The 24,021-nt window shown below is 44.3% G+C and overlaps 1 protein-coding gene across 1 annotated transcript in view; it reads left to right on the plus strand.

The window, feature by feature from the left end:
* KPNA6 (karyopherin subunit alpha 6) overlaps window positions 1–23,290 on the plus strand; it is a 55,934-nt gene extending 32,644 nt beyond the window's left edge. Inside the window, exons 2-14 of the mRNA XM_026516810.4 lie at window positions 6,409–6,542; window positions 7,654–7,746; window positions 8,159–8,258; window positions 9,121–9,215; window positions 10,532–10,663; window positions 11,818–11,906; window positions 13,047–13,146; window positions 13,403–13,566; window positions 13,711–13,789; window positions 15,611–15,736; window positions 16,044–16,171; window positions 17,262–17,440; window positions 18,005–23,290. Coding sequence (XP_026372595.1) covers window positions 6,409–6,542; window positions 7,654–7,746; window positions 8,159–8,258; window positions 9,121–9,215; window positions 10,532–10,663; window positions 11,818–11,906; window positions 13,047–13,146; window positions 13,403–13,566; window positions 13,711–13,789; window positions 15,611–15,736; window positions 16,044–16,171; window positions 17,262–17,440; window positions 18,005–18,192 — 1,607 coding nt within the window. The 3' untranslated portion in view covers window positions 18,193–23,290. The remainder of the gene's footprint in view (window positions 1–6,408; window positions 6,543–7,653; window positions 7,747–8,158; window positions 8,259–9,120; window positions 9,216–10,531; window positions 10,664–11,817; window positions 11,907–13,046; window positions 13,147–13,402; window positions 13,567–13,710; window positions 13,790–15,610; window positions 15,737–16,043; window positions 16,172–17,261; window positions 17,441–18,004) is intronic.
* The last annotated feature ends 731 nt before the right edge of the window (window positions 23,291–24,021 follow it).

Raw genomic sequence — 24,021 nt, forward strand, 5'->3', positions numbered from 1 at the left:
CTTAGATCTTTCAGAAGACTAAAAGAAGTCAAATCTGGTAAGATTTTTAAAAAGAGCAAGCGAGGAGACAAATAATATTAGAAATGAAAAAAAAAACTACAAGTAACTAAGGAAATTAAAAAGAACATTAACAACTTTATGCTAACACCTTTGAAAATGACAAATTCTTAGAATAACGTAAGTTACTACAATTGACTCAAATAGGATGTTTGACTAGCCTTATAATCATGAAATATATTGAATCAACAGTAAAGACTATTCCACAAAGAGAATGCCAGGCCTAAGTGGTTTTACGGAGGAGTTCTGCCAAATTTTCAATAAATTAGTTATTTTACTCTTAAACATTCAGAAAACAGGAAGAGGAGGTATTTCTTTCTTTCTTTCTTTTTTTTAAGGTTGGTTTGTTTGTTTGTTTTCAGAAAGAGCGAGTGGGGGTAGGGGCTGAGGGAAAGAATCTTCAAGCAGACTCCCCACTGAGCACCAAGCCAGACTTGGAGCTCAGTCCCAAGACCTATGAGATCATGACCTGAGCAGACACCAAGAGCTGACACTTCACCAACTAAGCCACCAAGGCACCCCAGGGAGCATTTAGTTTGGTAACACCAAAGGAGAATAATACGAGAAGGTCCTATACTTTTCTTATGTCACTTGTGAGCAAGGATACAAACATTCTAAATAATATTAAAACATAACCAGCAGTTTATACAAAACTAATTCTTCCTGACCAAGTGAGCCTTAATACAGGATCTCATGGGTAATTTTATTTATTTTAAAAAGAGTTTATATATTTATTTATTTATTTGAGAGAGAGAGAACGAGCAGTGGGGAGGGTCAGAGGAAGAAGGAGAAGCAGACTCCCTGCGAAGCAGGAAGCCCAGTGCAGGGCGCTATCTCAGGACCTGGAGTTGATGACCTGAGCTGAAGGCAGACACAACCAACTGAGCCACCTAGGTGCCCTCATGGGTAATTTTATATTAGAAAATCTAGAGTGTAATGCATTCATTATGCCTTTTAAAGAGAAAAACCACATACCATCTCAGTAGATGCAGAAAAAGGATTGGATAATAATCAACAGTTAGTTATGATTAAAAACCTACAGAAAATTAGGAATACAGGGACCTTTTTTAACCTGATCAAAGATATGTGCCAGGGCACCTGTGTGGTTCAGTTGACTGCCTTTGACATGGGTCATGATCCCAGGGTCCTGGGATTGAGTCCCACATCAGGCCCCCTGCTCAACTAGGAACCTGTCTCTCTCTCTCTGTGACTCTCTCTCTCAAATAAATAAATCCTTTTTTAAAATTTAAATTCAATTAGCCAACATATAGTAGCACATCATTAGTTTCAGTTGTAGAGTTTAGTAATCCATCAGTTGCATATGACACCCAGTGCTCATCACATCATATGCCTTCCTTAATGCCCATCACCCTAAAATCTTTTTTTAAAAAATATTTATGTTAGAGATTGGGGGAGGGGGCAGAGGGAGAGGAAGAATCTCAAGCAGAGCCCAACAGGGGACTCGATCCCATAACCCCGAGATCATGACCTGAGCCAAAACTAAGAGTCAGACACTTAATGGACTGAACCACCCAAGCACCCCGCAAATAAAATCTTTTTTTTTTTTTAAGAGAAAATATGATATTGGAGCAAGAAAGAAATTGACCATTGGTAGAGATTCTAAAACTAGACTTGGTCATAGAGGGAGATTTGCTTGATGACAGGAGTGGCATAGTGAGAAAGGAAAATGTTCAGTAAACCTTGCTAAGACAGTTATTTATCCACATGGGGAAAAAAATGAAATTGAATCCCTACCTCATATGCACAGTTAAATTTCAAGTAGATGAGGGGCACCTGGGTGGCACAGCAGTTGGGCATCTGCCTTCGGCTCAGAGCGTGATCCTGGCGTTATGGGATCGAGCCCCACATCAGGCTCCTCCGCTATGAGCCTACTACTTCCTCTCCCACTCCCCTGCTTGTGTTCCCTCTCTCGCTGGCTGTCTCTCTCTCTGTCAAATAAATAAATGAAATCTTTAAAAAAAAAAATTTTCAAGTGGATGAAACATTTGCATGTAAAAGGCAAGCTTTAAAACCTCTAGAAGACATAAGCTATCTTTCTGATTTGGGGAGCATGAAAGGACTTATTAAACAAGACACATAGAAAAAGTTAAGTGTAAAAGAAAATTTTAACTACATAATATATATATATATTAAGAACTTCTTTTTTTTTTTTTTAAGATTTATTTGTTTGACAGAGAGAGATAGCCAGCAAGAGAGGGAACACAGGCAGGGGGAGTGGGAGAGGAAGAAGCAGGCTCCCAGCAGAGGAGCCTGATGTGGGGCTCGATCCCAGGACTCTGCGATCACGCCCTGAGCCCAAGGCAGACGCTTAACGACTGAGCCGCCCAGGTGCCCTAAGAACTTCTTGTTAAAGAACTCCATAAAGTAAACATTGAAAAAACTGAAAAGCTTCAAAATGCTAGAAGATATTTATAAAACAACCCACAAGTGATTAACAACAGAATATCTAAAGAACTAAAGATTAATAAGAAAAGGGCAAATAATTCAATAGAAAAATATTCAAAATACACAAATAGATTTTTCACAGAAGGGGAAACATGGCTAATAAATATAAAATCTAACCTCATTAGTAATCTGGGATATGCAGATCATTATCAGTGAAATACCTTATACACAGTAGATTGACAAAAGTGGAAATTCCAAGTGATAACATATATATCAATGGGAACCTGTTGTATATTGGTAAGATAGCGTAAATTGGTATCACAATGGAAGGCAGCATGGTGCTAGTTGGCCAGGTTTAACATTTACCTGCCTACAACCCAGCAATTCATTCCTTAAGAGTTCTCAAAATGTGAGCTGCAGAGTATTTCAGAGGGCCTGGGAAGTGAAGACTAAGATGTTATTTGCCAACTCAAAACGGATTAAAGACTTAATTGGTAAGAACCGAAACTATAAAACCCCTAGGAGAAAACATTGGAAATAAAGATCGAGGTCTTGGCAATGATTTTTTTGGATATGACACCAAAAACATAAAACAAAAGCAAAGATAAAGAAGTGGGACTACATCAAACTAAGAAAGCTTGAACTTAACTTAAAAGCTGCTGTTACAGGGGCGCCTGGGTGGCTCAGTCGGTTAAGCGTCTGCCTTTGGCTCAGGTCATGATCCCAGGGTCCTGGGCTTGAGCCCCGCATCGGGCTCCCTGCCCAGTGGGAGTCTGCTTCTCCCTCTCCCTCTGCCTGTGCTCTGCCTACTTGTGCGCTCCCTCTCTCTCTGTCAAAAGAATAAATAAAAATCTTTAAAAAAAAGAGAAGTTGCTATACAGCAAAAAAAAATAGTCAACAAAATTAAAAGGCAACCTGTAGAATGGGAGAAAATGTTTCTTATTGTATCTGATAAGGAGTTAATATCCAAAATATGTAAGGAGCTCATACAACTCAACAACAACAGAACCCAAGTACTCTAATTAAAAATGGGCAGAGCTGGGGCGCCTGGGTGGCTCAGTCGTTGGGCGTCTGCCTTCGGCTCAGGGCGTGATCCTGGTGTTCTGGGATCGAGCCCCACATCAGGCTCCTCCGCTGGGAGCCTGCTTCTTCCTCTCCCACTCCCCCTGCTTGTGTTCCCTCTCTCGCTGGCTGTCTCTCTGTCACATAAATAAATAAAATCTTTAAAAAAAAAAAAATGGGCAGAGGACCTGAATAGACGTTTTTCCCAGAGCCAGACATATGAGTGGCCAACAGCTACATAAAAAAGGTGCTTAACATCACCAGCCATCAAGGAAATGCAAATCAAAACCACAGTGAGGTATCACCTCACACCTATTAGAATGGCTGTTATCAAAAAAACAAGAGTTAAGGTGTGCCTGGCTGGCTCAGTTGGAAGAGCATGGAACTCTTGATCTTGGCGTAGTGAGTTCAAGCTCCACCTTGGGTGTAGAGGTTGCTTAACTGAATTAATAAATAAAAACTTTAAAAACCCCAAGAGATAACAAGTGTTGGCAAGAATCTGGAGCAAAGGGAAGGTTTGTACACTGCTAGTAAGAATGTAAGTGGGTAGGGGTGCCTGGCTGGCTCAGTCAATAGAGTTGCAACTCTTGCTCTCAGGATGGTGAGTTCAAGCCCCACACTGGGTGTAGAGTGTACTTTAATTAAAAAAATAATAATAATGTAAATAAGTATAGCTACTATGGAAAAGAGTATGGAGCTACCTCAAAAAAAATTAAAAATATAACTACTATATGACCCATCGATACCACTTTCTTGAGATGAAATCACTATGTCAAAGAGATATCTGTCCCCTGGTGTCATTGCAGCAATATTTACAGGAACCAAGACATGAAAACAACCTCAGTGTTCCATCAACAGATGAATAGATAAAGAAAACATGATGTATATATAAACAATGGGCTATTACTCGGCTATAAAAAGAAAGGAATTCTGCCATTTGTGACAATATGGGTGAATCTTGAGGTCATTATGCTAAGTGAAATAAGTCGAAAAGAGAAAGACAAATATAAATCCATGCATATGAAAAATCTGAAAAGATCAAACTCAGAAACTGTAGATAGGTGGTCGCCAGTCTGGGGTGGGGGGAGTGGATGAAGGTGGTCAACAAGTACAAACTTCAGTTGTAAAGTAAGTTCTGGGGATCTGATGTATAGCATGGTGACTATAGTTAACAGCACTGTACTATATACTTAAAGTTGGTAAGAGAATAGATCTTAAATGTTTTCACCACACACACACACACACACACACACACACACACACACACCGCACACGGTAACTGAGGTGATGGATTTGTCAGCTAACCTTATGTGGTAATCTTGCAGTATGATGCGTAGATCATCGCTTTGTGTGCTTTAAACGATGTGATAGATCAGTTATATCTCAATATAGCTAGAAAAATTTTAAAGATGTGATTTGCCATTTTTACTATTTTGATGTTTGTACTGCAGAAGTAGTTCGAAAGCAGTGATGGGTGAAATGTCTGGTGCCTTAGAACAAACCAAGACAGTGGCACCAGACTGTACTAGTAGTCCATGTATTTGCCACTAACTCACTCACTGTTGGAAAAAAATTTTGCTAGTTTCACTTCAGAATGTCCTTGATGGGGGGGGGGGGGGGTTGCCTGCGTGGCTCAGTCGGTTGAGTGTCTGCCTTTGGCTCAGGTCATGATCTTGGGGTCCTGGGATCCCTGCATTGGACTCCCTGCTCAGCGGGGAGCCTGCTTCTCCCTCTCCCTCAGCCTCTCCCCCTGCTCGTGCTCTCTCTGTCTCTATCAAATGAATAAATTAAAAAGATCTTCAAAAAAAAATAATGTCCTTGATGAAACAGTACAAACCCAACCTTTGAAAATGTGGAGGAAAATCACCTGTGGGTAATTAAGTTACTAGCTAAATTAGACACTTTTTAAAATTGGCACCGTTTTTTAAGAAAGAGACAAACCAAAAAATAGACTCAACTATAGAGAACAAACCAGTGGTTACCAGAGGGCAGATGGATGGGGGGATGGGTAACAGGTGATAGGGATTAAGAGCACACTTATCTTGATAAACACTGAGTAATGTGTACTATTGTTGAATCGCTATATTGTACACCTGAAACTAATATAACACTGTATGTTAACTATACTTGAATATTTTTTAAAAGTTGACACTGTTTTTACTGAATGACTGATAAACTGGTTATTCAGATTTAGATACTAGGCAGACGTTTTTTCAAAATGAATGAAATTCAGCATAGCAGTTTCCTTTTGGCTGGAGTTGGAGTGGGGCTGGAGGAGCCCAGGACCGGGTAAGGGCCCACAACAAGATTCAGGCGTATCAATAATGTTCTAGTTCTTAGATTTGGTGGTGAGTTTACAGATGCTCATTGTGTTTTTTGCTTGGTAACTTAACGTTATGTTTCATCTTTTTTGTATGTATCAAATATTACAGCATAAAGTTTAACTTTTAATTTGACAAATAGATTGTGGGCATATGGGTTATTAAAGATAACATGGTATTGCATTGAATTATATGTGTTGTAATGTATGTCACCTAGTTTCGTTAAATATATTTGAGTTTATCGGACAAGTCAAGCTTTCTCTCTTTCATAGAGGTGATCATAACCTGTGACCATTTACCATATGGCCTAGTATTGTTCTAAGTAGTACTTCACAGGTATAAACCTGTTTAATCCTTCTTATAACTCTATGAAATAGGAAGTTATGTCCCTGTTTTAAAGATGAGATGTCAGGTGCTAAGTTATTGAGATTATCAGGCCTCCTTGAGGAGCTTCTGTCCCCGAGTTGGGGAGGTTGGGAGGGAGGCGGGGTAGGGACAGAAGCCCAGTGAAAAGGAAATGCTGTCTTAAGAGCTTTTGTATTTGTTATCTCTCTTTTTCTAGAGACCATGGCGAGCCCCGGGAAAGACAATTATCGAATGAAGAGCTATAAGAACAATGCCCTAAACCCTGAGGAAATGAGACGAAGAAGAGAGGAAGAGGGCATTCAGCTCCGGAAGCAGAAGCGGGAGCAACAAGTAGGTTAACCTGAGTATGCCTGAACATACTGCTCAGGAAGACAGTCCTGCCATCGTGGTTGGTCTCCACCTTTCATTCTCACTTTCTCTTTAGGAAAATAGCATAGCTCTGTGGGCCACTCATCTAGTTTCCTTTATTGTAAAGAAATGTTGGAAGCTTTGAAAAAAGAGAATCAGTCCCTTTCTCCTTTTCCATAATTTAGAACAACTTACGGGGCGCCTAGGTGGCTTAGTCGGTTAAGCATCTGACTCTTGATTTTGGCTCAGGTCATGATCTCAGGGTTGTGAGCTCGAGCTCCTACCCCACCCCCCAATCAGGCTCTGCATGGGCGTGAAGCCTGCTTAAGATTCTCTCTTTCACTCTGCCCCTCCTTCCCCAACTTGCACTCACACATGCTCTCTCGTGATTAAAAAAAAAAAAAAGAAAAAGAACAATTTAGACATCATTTATGTCTTCAATATAACATTCTAGTTCTAGCCCCTCGATGCCTTCTCTCTTCTTTACCCCAATAGTCAGTGTTAGACCTGGTTCTTTAAGAGGTTCATCAGCCATTCTGGCGGCCTTAATTCTGTGTCTTCAGTCCACTCTTTGTTAAGTCTCCCTAGGACTAAGACTTTATTAATGCCTCATCATCTGTGCTCCGCCATGAACCACCACCGTACTGGTGCCTTGCCCAGGTCTAGATGTAGTCACCTGACCTGCTTTTGCCCACCTTCTTGCTTTACTATTATTCCTTTCCTTCAAAGCCTTTCATACGCATCAACTTTTATACAAAGGGCACAGAAATCTTTAAATGTTCTCTTAGGGACACCTAGCTGGCTCAGTCAGTAGAACATGCGACTCTTAATCTCGGGGTCATGAATTCAAGCCCCACACTGGGCATAGAGCTTACTAAAAAATAAATAAATAAAAATAAAAAGTTCTCTTAAAAAATGTGAACAATTAGGTGTAACATAGTAAAGCCCTTGAATATCTTTCCATGTCAGTATATTAAGCTTGGCGTTATCTCAGCTATGCTAGCATTTCTCAGTTATTGCCGTAATTTAATATTGGATCATTCTTTGTTTTCTTCATTACAGTGAGTAGTTTTACCACTCTCTTTTCTTTCAGCTTTTTAAACGGAGAAATGTGGAGCTGATTAATGAAGAAGCCGCCATGTTTGACAGTCTCCTCATGGACTCCTATGTGAGCTCTACAACTGGGGTAAGGCCCTTGCATGTGCTTCAGGCAGGCCTGGGAAGTACCGGTGTCTACAGAACAGAAATTGGGCAGTTCTCGTCATCTAGTGGCTTTGCCAACAACCTTGCTAAGTTCTTTCTTCCATGGGCCCTTTTGTAACTGGTCAGCATAAGGAATCAATAGGGTTGCATCTGCAATGGAGACACCCGAGGCAATATTTAAGGGAAGCCATCATTTGCCTCAGAGGTTAGGAATCATCCAAATGTCCCAACTTAAAGCAGCCATGGATTAAACAACAAATACCTTCTCCTGAGCCTGCTGTTATACCATCCTCTAGCCCTCAAGTCTTTAGAAAGCAGAATGCCAAGCAGGAATGTGTACTCCTATCTAGCTCTGGTGTTGGTTTGCAAAGTCTTAGATCTGTCTTACATTCTAGGAGAGTGTGATCACACGAGAGATGGTGGAGATGCTCTTTTCTGATGATTCTGACCTGCAGTTAGCAACCACACAGAAGTTCCGGAAACTGCTCTCCAAAGGTACAAAGCCTGGTCCTCCCCAGGGAGGCCCTGCATGATTTAACCTCTTGTTTCCTCTCATTGACCTCATCTGCTACTCCCCTTCACTCATTCTGCTCTAGTCATTCTGCTTTGGTATTCCTTGGACAAGTCAGGCACATTCTTCTCTTTGCACTGGCTGTTCCCTCTGCCTCATATCCTCCGGTCGCTGATAACTAACTGTGCCAACTCCCCACTTCTAAGATCATATTCTAGGTTCTCAACAAGCCTGCCCTAATGCCCTATCTAAAATTGCGGGTCCCCTCCACTCTCAGCACTTTTAATCTTCTTACCCTGCCCTACCTCTTCTTTATTTCCCATTACACTTATTAACATAATAGAATGTCTCTCCTTGTTAGATGTAAGCTTTATGAGGGCAGAGACTTTTGACTTTGTTCATTATTTTATCTTCAGTACCTAGAACCGTTTCTGGCACATAGTTTGTACTCAATAAAAATTTGATGTTTGATAGAAGTACTTCTTGTCTCAGTATATGAAGCAGTCCTCCCAAGAAAAAAATGCTCTTTTTAGAAGGGAAATATTTAGATGAGGGTTCCCCATCTCTAGGGCTTTCTTCTCTTCCTTAATTCCTTACTTCGGGAATTAAGTTTCAGGAAGTCGAAGGTGAGTATACTTAATTTAGGATTGCTTGTCTCTTTAGCATTTCAACTGTATCACACATTTCAAAGATTACCAATTGTGAAAACTACCTCACCAAAAAGGAGTTTGAGAATATCATAAGGACAGTCAGTACTACCTAGGAAGGATGGTGGACTGACCCCAGTGAATGCACCAGCCAAAACCTCTGCTGACTTTTCCTTTCCTTCCTTTCTCCCTCTTCCAGAGCCTAGTCCTCCAATAGATGAAGTTATCAACACTCCAGGAGTGGTGGATCGGTTTGTGGAGTTTCTGAAGAGGAATGAGAATTGTACATTACAGGTGAGGCCTGGTGTAGAAGGGTACCAGATGAAAGCCGTTTTCCCAAGAAATTGTGGGCTGTTTCTATAGACACATCTCTCAGGAAATAGACAAGTGATACGAGGAAGTATTTAAGAGATGCCTCAGAGGTCTTGGTCTCAAATAAGAGAGCCAAAATTTCTTCCCTAAAACAGTCTGAATGGAAAGATACCAGAGAGGTGTTTGGGTGGCAGTCGGTTAAGCATCTGACTCTTGGCTTTGGCTCAGGTCATGATCTCAGGGTCATGCGGTCGAGCCCCAGGTTGGGCTCCATGCTCAGCATGAAGTCTGCTTAAGACTCTCTCTCTGTCACTGTCTCCCCCACATACACCCCGGTGCTCATTCGTATGCTCTGGCTCTCTCTCAAATAAATAAGTCTTTAAAAAAAAAGAAAGAAAGAAAGATACATTAATATGACAGATTGATTATTCAGTTATAAATCAAAGGTTCTAGGGGCACCTAACTGGCTCAGTCAGTAGAGCGTGCAACTCTTGATCTTGGGGTCATGAGTTTGAGCCCCACATTGGGCGTAGAGTTTACTTAAAAATACATACATATATCAAAGGTTCTAGTCCACTTTTAATTACCTATGTGACCTGAGGCAAATCATTTAGCCTCTCTGCATCTGTCTTTTCAGAAATATGTAATGAGTCCATCCATCAGAACCTAGCCAGAAACTCAGCTGAAAGGGACTTTGAGAGATACATGTCACTCTGATCCTGGTTTCAGAGATGAAGAACGTGAGACTCAGGAAATAAAGCGACTTACCAAAGGACTCGGGTGCTGTGCTAGTACAGAACTAGACCTGGGACCACTGAAGCCTGGGTCCATCCTCCCATTGTGTTACATCACTGTCCACACCACTTTTTGTCAGTTTTTTAATATAAAGATTTTATTTGTAACTAATCACTGCACCCAACATGGGGCTTGAACTCAACAACCCCGAGATCAAGAGTTGCATGCTCCCCTGACTGTGCCAGCCAGGTGCCCCTGCTTTCTGTCATTTAAAGGGGAAGAGGAGGAGGTTCCTGGGTGGCTCAGTCAGTTGAGGGTCCAACACTTGGTCCCAGCTCAGCTGTTGATCTCAGGGTTGTGAGTTCATGCCCCACGTTGGGGGCTCCGTGCTGGGCATGGAGCCTACTTAAATATAGTAAGATAAAATAAAAATAAAGGGGAAGACGATGAGGCTTATGTTTTAGTTTTTTAGTCGGGCAGGAGGCTAACTGATCTCAACTAGTTGTAGGCTTGGCTGCTCTGCCTGGAATGACCTCTCAGCCATGGCTTAATCTTACTTTCAGTTTGAAGCTGCCTGGGCTCTAACGAACATTGCCTCTGGAACCTCTCAGCAGACCAAGATTGTCATTGAAGCAGGGGCAGTCCCCATTTTTATAGAGCTGCTTAACTCGGACTTTGAGGATGTACAGGAACAGGTAATGCTCACATTTGGCTTAATTCTTGATGGAACCTGTATTAGAATAAAAAAATATATTTGGTCTTTGTGCCCAGTTCCTAAAAACTAAAAACCTTGGCATTTCCTGAGTGATAAGAGTGTCTTTTGTTATTTATAATGGAACACACCTAATGAGATGATTGGGGTAGCCTCAAGATGAGGAGGGTGGTCATCAGAACCCCCAGCTCTTCCCATCCCTCCACCCCAACCTCCCCAAAGAACTTCTGGGTTGGTGAGCACATTGATGCGGTGCCCTAGAGAGGGCATGGAAGTTTGGTCCCACCCTGTCTGCTCACCCCGTACCTTGCCCTGTGCATCTCATGTCCTTTAGCTCTTCCTGAGTTGTTTCCATTACAGTAAGCTAGTAAATGTAAGCAAAGTGTTTCCCTGAGTTCTGTGAATCATTCTAGTGAATTATTGAACCTGAGGAGGGGATTATGGGAACTTTTGAATTTATAGCCCTTTGGTCAAGAAGTATGGTGGCACCTGGGAATTGCAGGTGGTATCTAAAGTGGGGGCAGTCTTGTGGGCCTGAGCCCTTAACTTGTAGGGTCTGTGCTAACTCTAAGAGTTAGTGTCAAAATTGAATTGAATTGTTGGACACACAGTTGGTGTTGGAGAATTGATTGCTGGTGTAGAAAAAACGCGCCACATTTGGCATCAGAGGTGGTATTGGAAAAAAGACACCACAGTACACATTTCTGAATACCTGCAGATCATAGAGATTAAGACACAACTTGAATTTCTTCCACTGGATTTTTACTGATCGGATAGAAAGTGGAAAGTGGTGCCTAGATTTTTTCCTCCGTTACTACATACAGGGTAGCTAGCCCCTGTGAGGCTGCAAGAATGAAACTTTCCAATCACTTTCTCTGTTTCTGAGGAGTGGGCATAGGGAGCTCTGGGTTTGGCTTCTTTGGCTGCGGTACAGATGTCACCCCCACTAAATGAGGAACTCTCAGAGGAAAGGCCCTCATAGAGCAACTGCTCAATAAGGAGGGCGCCTGCTCCTGTTCAGGATCTCGGGCCTTGATATGGGTTTTGTCCAAGTTACTGGGGGTACTTACTCTGGTATAAAATATTGACAGCCACCACTAGAGTCTGTGAGTGACGGTTCCATCATCCCCTTTTCAGGCAGTCTGGGCACTGGGAAACATAGCTGGAGACAGCTCCGTTTGCCGAGATTACGTCTTGAACTGTTCCATCCTTAATCCTTTGTTAACGTGAGTAATTACTATCATCTGCACCTGGGGCATCTGTAAGGCAGCCATGTGGCACATCTTTTGGGGGCAGCTTAACTTAAGATGTTGAGTAAGTGCAGAAATACTAAAAGTATGTTGATTGCCAAAGTAACAGATATCTTTTGAGAGTAAGAAGATTGTGCCACTGGTCTGTGCCAGGGAGGATCTTCGGTTTCCTTACTTCATGGCACTATAGATTCTCATGTTGGTCATACCTGCCTCGTTGTGGAGCCAGGAGAGAGAGGCAAGACTAGCCCATCTGGAGGGGCGCCTGGGTGGCTCAGTCGTTAAGCGTCTGCCTTCGGCTCAGGGCATGATCCTGGCATTCTGGGATCGAGCCCCACATCAGGCTCTTCCACTGGGAGCCTGCTTCTTCCTCTCCCACTCCCCTTGCTTGTGTTCCCTGTCTCGCTGGCTGTCTCTCTCTCTGTCGAATGAATAAATAAAATCTTTAAAAAAAAAAAAAAAAAAGACTAGCCCATCTGGAAAAATCCAACCTTCTCTATGGAATGCATTGATTTGCTATTTTATGCATAGGTACATTGGAGAGCTATGTTGTAAACCACAGATTAAAGACCTCATGAAGGGATGTGGGGATCCTTCACCAATCCCTCCCTCCTGTACTTTTCAAATAGAGCTTCATCTAAATCAAAATAGATGGATGAGCTGTACTTTGGAGACCATAGTCTCCTAGACTACCACTATAATTCTTTCTTGGGCCCTTCACAGAAAATCATTGCTTACCTCACACTAGACCTTCAGCTTTGATTTCCAAAGAGAACAGTACTCCTTGTTTAGATCTTGTGGCTAGAGTTAGGAGCATAGTATGTCCTTTGCTCCTATCTTAAAAGGTTTGCAGGCTTACTCAAAGTCCAGCCCTTTGTATGTCCTTACTAGCTGTGGTCTTAACTAGCCACAGCCGGTCCTAATCCTCTGTGAAGATGTAGGTCAGTCTCCTGGCCCAGACAAGCTCAGTTAACTTAGGTCTGTGGGTAGAAAGACACGGTGATGCTGCTAGAGTCTTAAGGGTCTGATTGGATTTGCTCCTGGGGTTTGTAGGTGACAACCCTATGCCCAGGGCATCATTGCTCAGGATCTATCTGGCTTTGCTGTTTCCTTCAGACTCCTTACCAAGTCCACACGACTGACAATGACACGGAATGCAGTCTGGGCCCTGTCAAACCTCTGCCGAGGAAAGAACCCACCCCCAGAGTTTGCAAAGGTAAGCAAGCTTCTTACGCAGTTCCTGAGTGAAAGCAGTTTTCTTCATATGCAGGCAGTTTGATACTGTCAGTGAGGTAGGTGATCTTGTGTGCCTTGGATAGCAAAGTGAAAAGGGTAGTCCTGATGGTTTAATGTAGCAGAAATCTCTAGGGCTTAGAATTACTTGTAGAGGAGGAGACAGCAGTGTTTGGCTTAGTCGTAGAGCTGATGTAGCCCTGTCCCTTCACGAGTCCCTCTCACTCTGCTTCCAACAGGTCTCCCCTTGTTTGCCTGTGCTCTCTCGCCTTCTCTTCAGCAGTGACTCAGACTTGCTGGCAGATGCTTGCTGGGCCCTTTCTTATCTGTCTGATGGCCCCAACGAAAAGATCCAGGCAGTAATAGACTCTGGAGTCTGCCGAAGATTGGTAGAGCTTCTAATGTGAGTGTCTGGTTAGAAAGATTCCCTAAAGTTCTCCATGCTCCAACTAAAGGACTGCAGTAAGCAGTCTGCTGCTCTGTGCAGAGCTCTGGAGCCGAGACAGTGCTGCTGGTCCTGTGCTGATCAGGTCTCCCTCCTCTGTAGGCACAATGACTACAAAGTGGCCTCTCCTGCCCTGAGAGCAGTGGGTAACATCGTCACCGGGGATGACATCCAAACCCAGGTAAGGAGGGAGCTGTTTAGGGAAAAAAGCCCTAACCAAGGGTTTGGGTTCTTCTGGGGGGTAGCATGGTCCAGGAGACAAAGCATGGGCGTGGGTCAGAAATTCCAAATTTACCACTTCTTGTACGATCAACTTGGGTTCTTCTGGGGGGTAGCATGGTCTAGGAGACAAAGCATGGGTGTGGATCAGAAATTCCAAATTTGCCACTTCCTGTACGATCAACTTGATTGCCTTAATTTCTTCTATAAGTTGGAAGCAAATCATTGTCCATTGGGTGCTTTTGAAGGAAAACTAAAGGGAATAGACTGACGACCTGGGACAGTGTAGGGTAATTCTTAAGTTTTTGAGTCATGGTCCCCTTGAGACACAAAGCTGTGGAACCTTACCCCTACTTCCTGCACCCTTAGAATCTTAAAGACACTTCCTCATGTTAATAACACCTCCGATGAGGGCACAGTATGAAGGGTTCCTTTGTTCAAACGCTAGAGATCAGAGTATTCTTTTGGTCTTGAGTAGTTGGCATAATTCTGTGGGATTCTTGACAAATTTCTAAGAGGTGAGCAATCTCACTCAAACCCACACTCATTTCCTAGGTCATTGTGTGTGTGTGTGTGTGTGTGTGTGTGTGCGCACGCGCGCGCATATATTTGTGAATTTTTATAACATAACATGTACTGCTTTTACCATTCAGTGTACCCTTCAGTGGCATTCATTCCATTCACATTGTTACTTAATTGTCATCACCACCCATCCCCACAGCGTTTCATCATCCTAAACTGATTCTCTGTGCCCGTTAAATGATAACTCCCCATTTCCCCTTCCCTGGGCCTCAGTCCCTGGTAGCCATCACAACACATTTTATCTCTTAGGAGTTGATTACTCTAGGTCCCTCATATAAGTGGAACTATATATAGTTGTCCTTTTGTGTCAGCTAATTACACTTAGCCTAATTTTTCAAGGTTCGTATGTAGCGTGTAACCTGCCTTCTTTCCTTTTTATGGCTGCATAGTAGTCCATTGTGCATATATCCCATTTTGTTTATCCATTTGTTGATGGGTACTTGGGTTGTTTTCACCTTTTGGCTATTGCATTGAACAGTGGCGTACAAGTATCTGAGTCCCTGCTTTCAGTTCTTTTAGGTACATACCCAGAAGTGGTCATATGCTGATTTTGTGTTTAAGATTTTGAGGGACCACCGGCTGTTTTGCACAGTGGCTGCACCATTTTCTATCCCCACCAGCAATGTACTAGGTTTCAATTTCTCCACATCCTTACCAACAGTTGTATTGTCTGGGTTTTTTGATAATAGCCGTCCATCCTACTAAGTGTGAAATGGTATCTTATTGCAGTTGCTTGGGTTTTTTGTTTTGTGTTGTTTTTTAAGTAGGCTCCATACCCAATATGGGGCTTGAACTCACAACCCTGAGATGGAGTCGGATGCTATACCAACTCAGCCAGCCAAGTGCCCCCTTATTGCAGTTTTGATTTGCATTTCCCTAATGATTAGCGATGTTTGGCGTCTTTTCATATGCTTATTGGCCATCTGTATCTCTTCTTTGCAGAAATGTCTGTTCAGATCCTTTCACCATTTTTTAAAGTGGGTTCTTCAGTTTTTTTGTCATTAGTTGTAAGAGTTCTTTATTCTGGATATTAATCCTTATCAGATACACAATTTGCATATATTTTCTCCCATTCTGTAGTTTGCCTGTTCACTCTGTTAATGGTATCTTTTGATGCACAAAAGTTTTTAATTTCGATTAAGTTTTTAATTTGATTAAGTACCTAATTTTTCTTTTGTTGCCTGTGCTTTTGGTGTTCTAGGTCATTCTTAACTGTTCAGCCCTCCCTTGCCTCCTCCACTTGCTGAGCAGCCCCAAGGAGTCAATCCGGAAGGAAGCTTGCTGGACCATTTCAAATATCACTGCTGGCAACAGGGCTCAAATACAGGTAAAACAAGCAGAGGGAAGGGGGCTGGCAGGAGTAGGTGGGAAGGCAAGGGAACATGAGAGGTGGTGGGATATTTGCTTCTAGAAGAAAGAATTTGTTTCCCTTTAGAAATTGCAGTCAGTGTGTGCTGTTGAAGATTCTTTGTAAGAAGCCAGGTTCCTCTGTAGCCTCTTACTTCTCTGGGAAGAACAGAGGACTCCCAGGAAGAGGAAGACATCTGAATCTTAGCTGATTTTGTAGGCTAGATTTGCTTACTCTTCTTAAAGTGACTTTCTCTGTGTGTCGCCCCACCCCCATCCTCCCTCAGGCTGTCATAGATGCAAATATCTTCCCTGTGTTGATTGAAATCCTTCAGAAAGCAGAGTTCCGTACAAGGAAAGAGGCAGCCTGGGCCATCACCAATGCCACATCAGGAGGAACCCCTGAGCAGATCAGGTATCCATTCGTTTTTCATTGTCTTGAGTGATATGTGTACTCTCCTCCTTGGTTCATGGTCTGCAGTACCCACTAAACTGCTTTTCCTGGGCTAGGTCTGCCCCAGTCCAACAGCACCAGGTTTAACTGTAAGCTGCTAGATTGGCATTGGAATCTGGAATAGATTCCTCTAAAGCATGTACCTCTTTTCTTCCTAGAAAATAGAAACCTCTAGGACACAGACATCCATCTCTCTCCCCTACTTTCTGCCTTCCAGAGAATTTAAATCTATATAATTCTCAATTATCCATACAAATGAAGGAAAACCATGCTGTGATTCATTCACAGCAGCTTCTTTGGGAAATCATTTTTGGGGGGGTGACACTTGGGAGAAGCAAACAGAAAGCCTGTGTGAGTGTGTGTGTGTGTGTGTGTGTGTGTGCGCGTGTGTGTGTGCGTGCATGTGTGTGCTTTGATTTTAGTTTGCATCATCAGCATGAGTCGGAGTGATGGGAACTGAACAAGTGTTTTGCCCTCAGCTTGTGGCCCCAGAAGAGGAGTAGGAATATATTCAACATACTTAAAGCCTTAGGAGAAAAGGGGTAGCCATTGAGTTAAGCTTTGAAGTATTCAGGGTTGTAAAAGCCCTTTTGGACAGGAGAAAGCATAAGTAAAGGTACAAAAATCAGAAACCTGGAAATGTTTACTTGTTTAACTGGAATGTTCTGTCCTTGGAAGGGAATGATAGGCGATGATGCTAAAAAGGAGGGTAGGAACCTGATTGTATAGAGGGTCTGTTTTGTCAGGCCTGTAGAGCTTGGACTGAACATTTTAAGCAGAGAAGTGATGTGTTCAGAGTGGTAACATTACAGCAAGGGGACAGTAGAGATGAGGAGGAATCTGTGGCAGCCTTCCCCATGGAAATGAACGAGACCCAGAGCGTTGGAAGAGTGGAGAGACTGAGATAAAGAAGTGGTTATGAAGGCTCAGCAAGAGGGGGTTGCTGCAAGTGTTGACATGTATGAGGGAGACCCACAGGCCCTACAGCACCTGCCTAGCACCTCTCTTGCCCTGTGTTAATTTAGAACTTAACCTTGTTCTCTGCCCCTAGGTACCTGGTCTCACTGGGCTGCATCAAACCCCTGTGCGACTTGTTGACCGTGATGGATTCGAAGATTGTGCAGGTGGCCCTCAATGGGTTAGAGAACATCCTTCGGCTTGGAGAGCAAGAGGGCAAGCGCAGTGGCTCAGGGGTCAACCCCTACTGTGGCCTCATCGAGGAAGCCTATGGTATGTGTCCTGTCTCCAGCCTCACCTCTGCCTTAGAGAAGTTCCAGGTCAGGACCCAGGGACTGTGGGCCCCCTGAGTAGTCTATATGTGAGGCTGTGGGATTTGGGGGTCATCATTGAAGAAGGTTTTATCCCATCATTTCCTTCTCCCTCTGAGGCGCAATAGATCCACTTCTCTTTTTGATAGGCTCTGCCCAGTAAGTAGGCATGGCACAGATGCAAAAACAGAGCTCCAGAATCGATGAGAGAAACAGGCACTGGAAGGTATATGTTTTCAGCTCAGTTTCTAGCAAGTTCCAGTAAGAGTGCTCATCACTCATCGAGCTTCAGAGAAGCTAATGATTTGCCAGGCCACACAGGTAGTTAAAAGCAGAATCAGAGCTAGAACTTCTGACTTACAACTGACATTTTGGTCTTTTTCGGGTCCAAGAGAGATCTGATCTTATTACTTACGTTGGTAAACACTAACATACCTCAGGGAAGGAAAAACAGGTAAATGTTTCATGGCCCCATAGAAGAGCAGTCACATTTTACTCTTGTCCCCTCTTCCTTTCTGCCACATAGGCTTGGATAAAATTGAGTTCCTCCAGAGCCATGAGAACCAGGAAATCTACCAGAAGGCCTTCGACCTCATTGAGCACTACTTCGGTGTAGAAGATGATGATAGCAGCCTGGCTCCCCAAGTGGATGAGACACAACAGCAGTTCATCTTCCAGCAGCCTGAGGCCCCCATGGAGGGCTTCCAGCTATAATGTCTGCCTCCGGGGAGGGGAGGGGATGGGAAGCACCACCAACCAGCGGAAAAGCAGCCCTCTGGTGGGCGGGAAACCAGCCCCCCCATCGTCAGCCACCACGCACCTCTGCTGCCCTGGAAACTGTGCTCTTGACCTGCTCCGCCCCCTTCCCTGGAGGGAGCACCCTCTGGACAGACAGAACCATCTGAGGCTCACATTTGGGTTTTGTGACAAGAAGGGGACGTGTTGGGTTTTTCTTCCTTACACTATATTTTGGCTGCACATATGTCTTTAACCCAGGAGCCCAGGGGTAGACAAAGGAGGACTGAGGTAATCAATTTTGCACCTTTTTAATTTTTTTTTTTTTTCTTTAGTGGTGACTTCCTTCCCTTTTATCTTCCTTCATCCTTCCCAGTTCTCTGCCCTGATCTGTGTAACTCTTATCTTGGGTACTTGAGCAGATGGAATATTCCAGAGGTGGGGGGTGGGAGGGGAGGGGAGAAATTCAAAACAAAGTGTTCTTGCTCTGACAGAATATTAATCTTGTATGCTTGGATTGAGTTATTTAATTTTTTTTTTCTTTTGCACATTTTTCTTGTATTAAGATGGCTCTTTCCAAGAGCCATGAGTTCCTGGTTTTAGGAATCCCAGCTACCAGCATGGTCTGGGACTAGAGGCTGAGAGGGAGGTCACCATGAGACAAAGGCTCCTTCCTCCCTCTAACCCCTTCCCAGACCTCTTTAGTTTGGGAGATCTCCTTCCCTCCAGGGGCAAGTACACCAGTGGGAGTGGAGGGGAGGAGCACAGGCCTTCAGATGGGGCTTCTCATGTGTCGCTACTGATCCCATGTTTCCTACCCACCTTCCAATGGTGCGACCCAACTTCATTTGTTTACTTGAAAATTCCCCTCGGAGTTGAATGAACCTCTGAGGTAGCTGTATTTTCTCCGAAGCACGAGACAGGGGGCGATGGTCCTCCTCTCTCCTGAGGAGAAAGCCCTTGCTCTGGTGACCCATAAGTTGCAGAGGAGGTGGAGCGAGAGTGTCATGTATTGGGATAGCCAGGGATCCCTGCCTTCGGCCTTTCTTCTTCCTCTTCCTCTTCCTCTTCCTCTTCCATAGTTGGATCATGTATATTTTACTTCCAAAGGAGAGAATGTCAAAAAGTTCTGTATTTTTTTATATTCTATATATTAGGTAGGTCAATCTTAATTGGTCTCAAGAGGAAGAACTGTCTGTAATTTCTGTAAGTAGGATACTGTGAGGAAGACCAAAAAGAGAGGGGGAAGCTGCCTCGCTCAGGGAGCCTGAGCTTGGTCCTGTTCCTCTCTACTTAGGTTCTGGGCCACCACCTGGGACCAACCCTTAGCTCTGGAACGTTTATTTAGCAGGTCAGCCCGGTCTGATTATCCCAGTACCCGAAGGGAGCAAGGATGGCCCCAGGGCCTGGAGAAGTCTACCACTCTAGTCCTTATTGCTAAGCATCCTGCTTATATCAGGAAACCCAAAAAGCAGTCTACCTTCTCAGATTCAGTCTCAAAGCCCTGGCCACATAAGGTATCACACTTGCCTGCCTCTCCAGTGATCATAGAAACTTAGCAGCCTCGGGACTTTGTGAGACTTACTGGTATCTTTCCTGTTTGGGATCCTTGGACCTGGTTTGGGTTTTTCCCTTCCCTGTGACAGTTATAATCCTAATGCCTTTTCTCTTTGAGTAAAGCTAGTGTGATGCCTCAGTGGCTTGCCTACGCTTCGGTGGATTACATGACAGTAAAGCCCAGTTGTTGGGGAGAGGAGTGGAGAAAGTTGCTGGCTAAGTGTAGACCAACTGTGGAGCTGTGGGCACAGTTTGCCTTGCCCCTGCTTCCCCACTGTGGTCAGTCACGTGCCTGCGCCGAGCTGTAGTTGCCCTTCCCCAGAGACAGTGCCACTTACTCCCATTCCTGCACACCCCTTCTGGCTCAGGTGAAATCCCTACCCCTCTGCTTACAGATCTAAAGTTCAGGTGCTCACTGTCGGCCATTGGTCTTGACTTTGCCCTCTCCTAGTGTTGAGATCCAACTCCAGAACCATTTGCTGAAGAAGGTGGTGTGGGGCTTGCAGTTATCACCGAAAAGTCACACCAATGCTGTGCCACCTTAGTATGTCAGACCTTAGTACCCTGACCTTGTGTGTCAGATGCTATTCTTCAGCTTAGGAATGAATGACAACTACCAGCCCACAAGGAGGCAAGGGGCTGGACCTCTGTCACTTGGCCCACTGACTCCATTACAAAACTTTTCCCCTACAGTTAGAAAAGCCACCTGCCCCCACCCCCCATCCTTATCCAAAGGGCAAAGCACTTTAGTAGGACCTATTTTGTACATCTCAAGCAATAGTTGAGTCCCTGTCATTGGGGCCAGATTTTTATTGAGAGACATACACACCCTGCTTTTCCCAACTACTCTAAAATCTTGCACTTCAGATCTGGGGCCTATACCAGATGGAAGACTCTTTTTTGATCGTCTGGCTGCTGCTGGGAGCCAGTTTTCTCCAAGGACTTGAAAGGCTGAAGTCTCCCAGGGTGCAACATGAGGACAGATTTCTCATCAGATAAGGTGGCCTCTAGGAGCTTTCCTTTGGTGTCTTCCTCAGACCATATTTTCCCATTATTTCCTTCTACCCCTCTTTCAGTCAGCAGGTGGGGTTCTTCCAGCCCACAGGGGCAGTAACATCATCTTCAGTGTCTCCTCCTCTCCTTTGGTCCTCTTGGAAAGCAAAACATTTTTTCTGTAGCCCAGCCTTGACAGCCACTCTTAATGGGCAGCCCCCATCTGGACTTCAGACCCTGGCCTCAGTGAGGTCAAAGGCTGCTTTCCAGTAGATTCCTGAATGGATGTTGTAGGGGTGATGTAGGCTCCGCAGCCTGTTGTCTGGAATAGCCTGAAAAGACATGTTTTTGGAATCTTCATGTGCTGGCACATGGCTGGTGTATCCATTATAAGATCTCTGCTGGAGGTGGAGGTATCTAGGTGTGGATTAGGGGATAAGGAGCCTTTCTCTTAGCTGAAGTGTTCAAAGACTGTTGGGACAGTACCAGCCTATTCTTTATTGCCAGCCCCTCTGGTTATCCCACCCCCAGCATCTTCTGTAGTACTAACCAAGTCTCTGGTCTTACAAGTCTGCCTTCAATTCTGAGCTGTCCCCAGGTGACTGCCTGGCCTTGGCGTTGGCTGCCGCCGTCTGGTAGAGCCGCATGGATTCCACTTTTAGCTGGCCAGCCTGGTTACTTGGGGCAGTGCGGACATTTGGCCCTGCGGGGATCCCTGTGGTAGGCACTAGCTGCTCTTTGGCCAAGGCCTTCGTAAATGATTCAGTCATCCCCTTCTGAGGAGCAGGCATTGATGACCTCAGCTTTCGGGGACGCTTGCTCTCCCCCCCCCCCCCTTACCTAGGACCCTTAGATCTACTTCCTCTACTCTTTGCCCTGGAAGCCACTTTCCAGGAGCCCTATTTTTTGGAGCTGAACTGCACAGATTACAGCTGCTACTGTACTTGGTCAAGGAAGAGTGAAAGAAGGCTCTCAGGCACACTTTTCTGTTTCTCTCAAGTCACACCAGACGGCAGAGTGAACTGGATTTCCATGTTCTCATGTCTACCTGTTTCCCTCTACACCCTAGAGCTACTTGTTTCTAGCAAACTAAAAGGGAGGGAGATGAACGCCTAACTACTTCCCTCCTCTTCTCCTTGCGACTCACTCAGCTTGGTATCCGTCACCTTGGATTCTTCAGTAGATTCATCTGTGAGCTCAGATTGTGGATTTTCAGTTGAAGGCAGGGAGCCGTAGGGAGGGTGGGCTGGCTGGAGGCCTCCCTGGCAGGCTGGGGAAAGGTGCGAGGCTCAGTGCACTGAACCATAGGAAGTACTCATAACCAGTAGCAACATCTTCTAGGTAGGACTGTCCTAGAAGTGAGTGAGTGTGAGACTGAGAAATTGCTCAGAGTAGGTTTCTTCCACAGCCGTTTAGGATTGCACATTCTAGACCAATCTTGTCCAGTATTTTTTTCTGTGTCTTAACTTTTGAAGTCTTTTGTTAAGCCAACAAGCTGAGAATTTGGCCCTGCGGGGATCCCTGTGGTAGGCACTAGCTGCTCTTTGGCCAAGGCCTTCGTAAATGATTCAGTCATCCCACTGTCTACCCCCTAGCCCCACCCCCACTTTAAGACCATGACAAGGGAAGAATTTGAAGTCAATACCAATCAAGTCTGTGAATTAAAGTTGTTATTTTTCCTCTGAGAGGGCATTTTGCATCAGGCCTGGGGTATGTGCAGAACCAAAACTGGGTGTGGGGGGCAACATTAAATTTTGGGCCCAGAACACCCAGGAAAAAGGTTTCTGTAGTGTGTCATAAAGGTCTCCAGTGGGTTTGGGCCTACCTTGCTATTTCTGGGCCAGCCTGACTGCTGATGTCCGTGGTTAGCATATACCTAAACCCCTTTCCTAACGCTAGCCCTACTCCCCCGTGTAGGTTAGATCTTCAGCTCCTGGGTTTGGGGAGAGAAAGCTCTGCCATGGCCTGGGGCCGGTGAAGGAAGTCAAAGCTCAGTTCTGAGACTGGCTGAGAACCTCCTGACTCAGGATGTCATTAAAGAGTCCACCTCTACCAGAACCCTCAGACTCTGGAGTCAGATATTGTCTCGCTTAGCCAGCTTCTGTGGGAACTGCCTTTGACCACTAAAGAAGCTAAGGAGGGGTCGGGGGTGGATACGAGGTCCCAGCCACCGAGGTCAGACTGGATGTCCTTCAAAAACAGCTTGGGTTCCCAGCTAAAGACCCCAGGAGGGTGAATTGAAACTTTTTCCTCGTTGGTTTATTCTTTCCAAATTTATTTGCTTTTAATTTTCTAAGAACTATAAACTCTGGCTATTTTCCATGTTCTCAGGGCCCCTGGGTAGACAGACAAAGCTTGATGATTTCAGAGCAGACATAGGCCAAGAAACCGTGGCATTGAGTGTGCTGAGTCCAGACAAATAATATTTATATACACATCCAAATTTGAAGAGAAAATGTATTTCTTTAGGTTTCAAACACTGTACTAGATATAAAGCAAAAATAAAAACCTGTTGCAAAGTTCTAAATCGTCTTCTTTTGAATCATCCTAAACTGGATTTTCTGGCAGTGAATGAAGTAAGGGTGTTTAAATGTGTGGCCTAACAGTGGAATTAGGATTGCAGCAGGCTGCTCCTGCTTATAAGAATTTTTTTTTAAAGATTTTCTTTATTCATTTGAGAGATTGAGAGTGCATGAGCTGGGGGAAGGGGCAGAAGCAGACTCCCCGATGAGCAGGGAGCTCGACACCTGGCCAGTCCCAGGACCCCAAGATCATAACCTGAGCCCATGACCTGAGCCGAAGGCAGATGCTTAACCAACGGAGCCACCGAGGCACCCCAAGTATTTCTTTTAAGTAGGCTCTACACCTAACACGGGGCTGAAACTCAAACAATCCTATGATCAAGACCTGAGCTGAGATCAAGAGTCAGACGCTTAGCTGACTGAGCCACTCAGGAACCCTAAGAATTTTTTTTACTCAGCTTTATTGAAATATAATTGAGATACAGTAAATGGCACATATTTAAAATGTACAATTTGATAAGTTTTGACATACACACCCATGAAACCATCACCACAATCAAGATAGTGAACATATCCATCACTTCCAGAAGTTTCCATGTGCCCCTGTGGAGTCCCTCCTTCCCACCCACCCCCCAGAACACTGATCTGTGTTCTGTCACAGTAGTTTAGTTTGCATTTTCTAGAGTTTCTCTACAGGATTTTTGACATCATTTCATCAGTTCCACTTACAGCCCTT

This window comes from Ursus arctos, unplaced genomic scaffold, assembly GCF_023065955.2.
Source record: "Ursus arctos isolate Adak ecotype North America unplaced genomic scaffold, UrsArc2.0 scaffold_32, whole genome shotgun sequence".
Taxonomy (NCBI): domain Eukaryota; kingdom Metazoa; phylum Chordata; class Mammalia; order Carnivora; family Ursidae; genus Ursus; species Ursus arctos.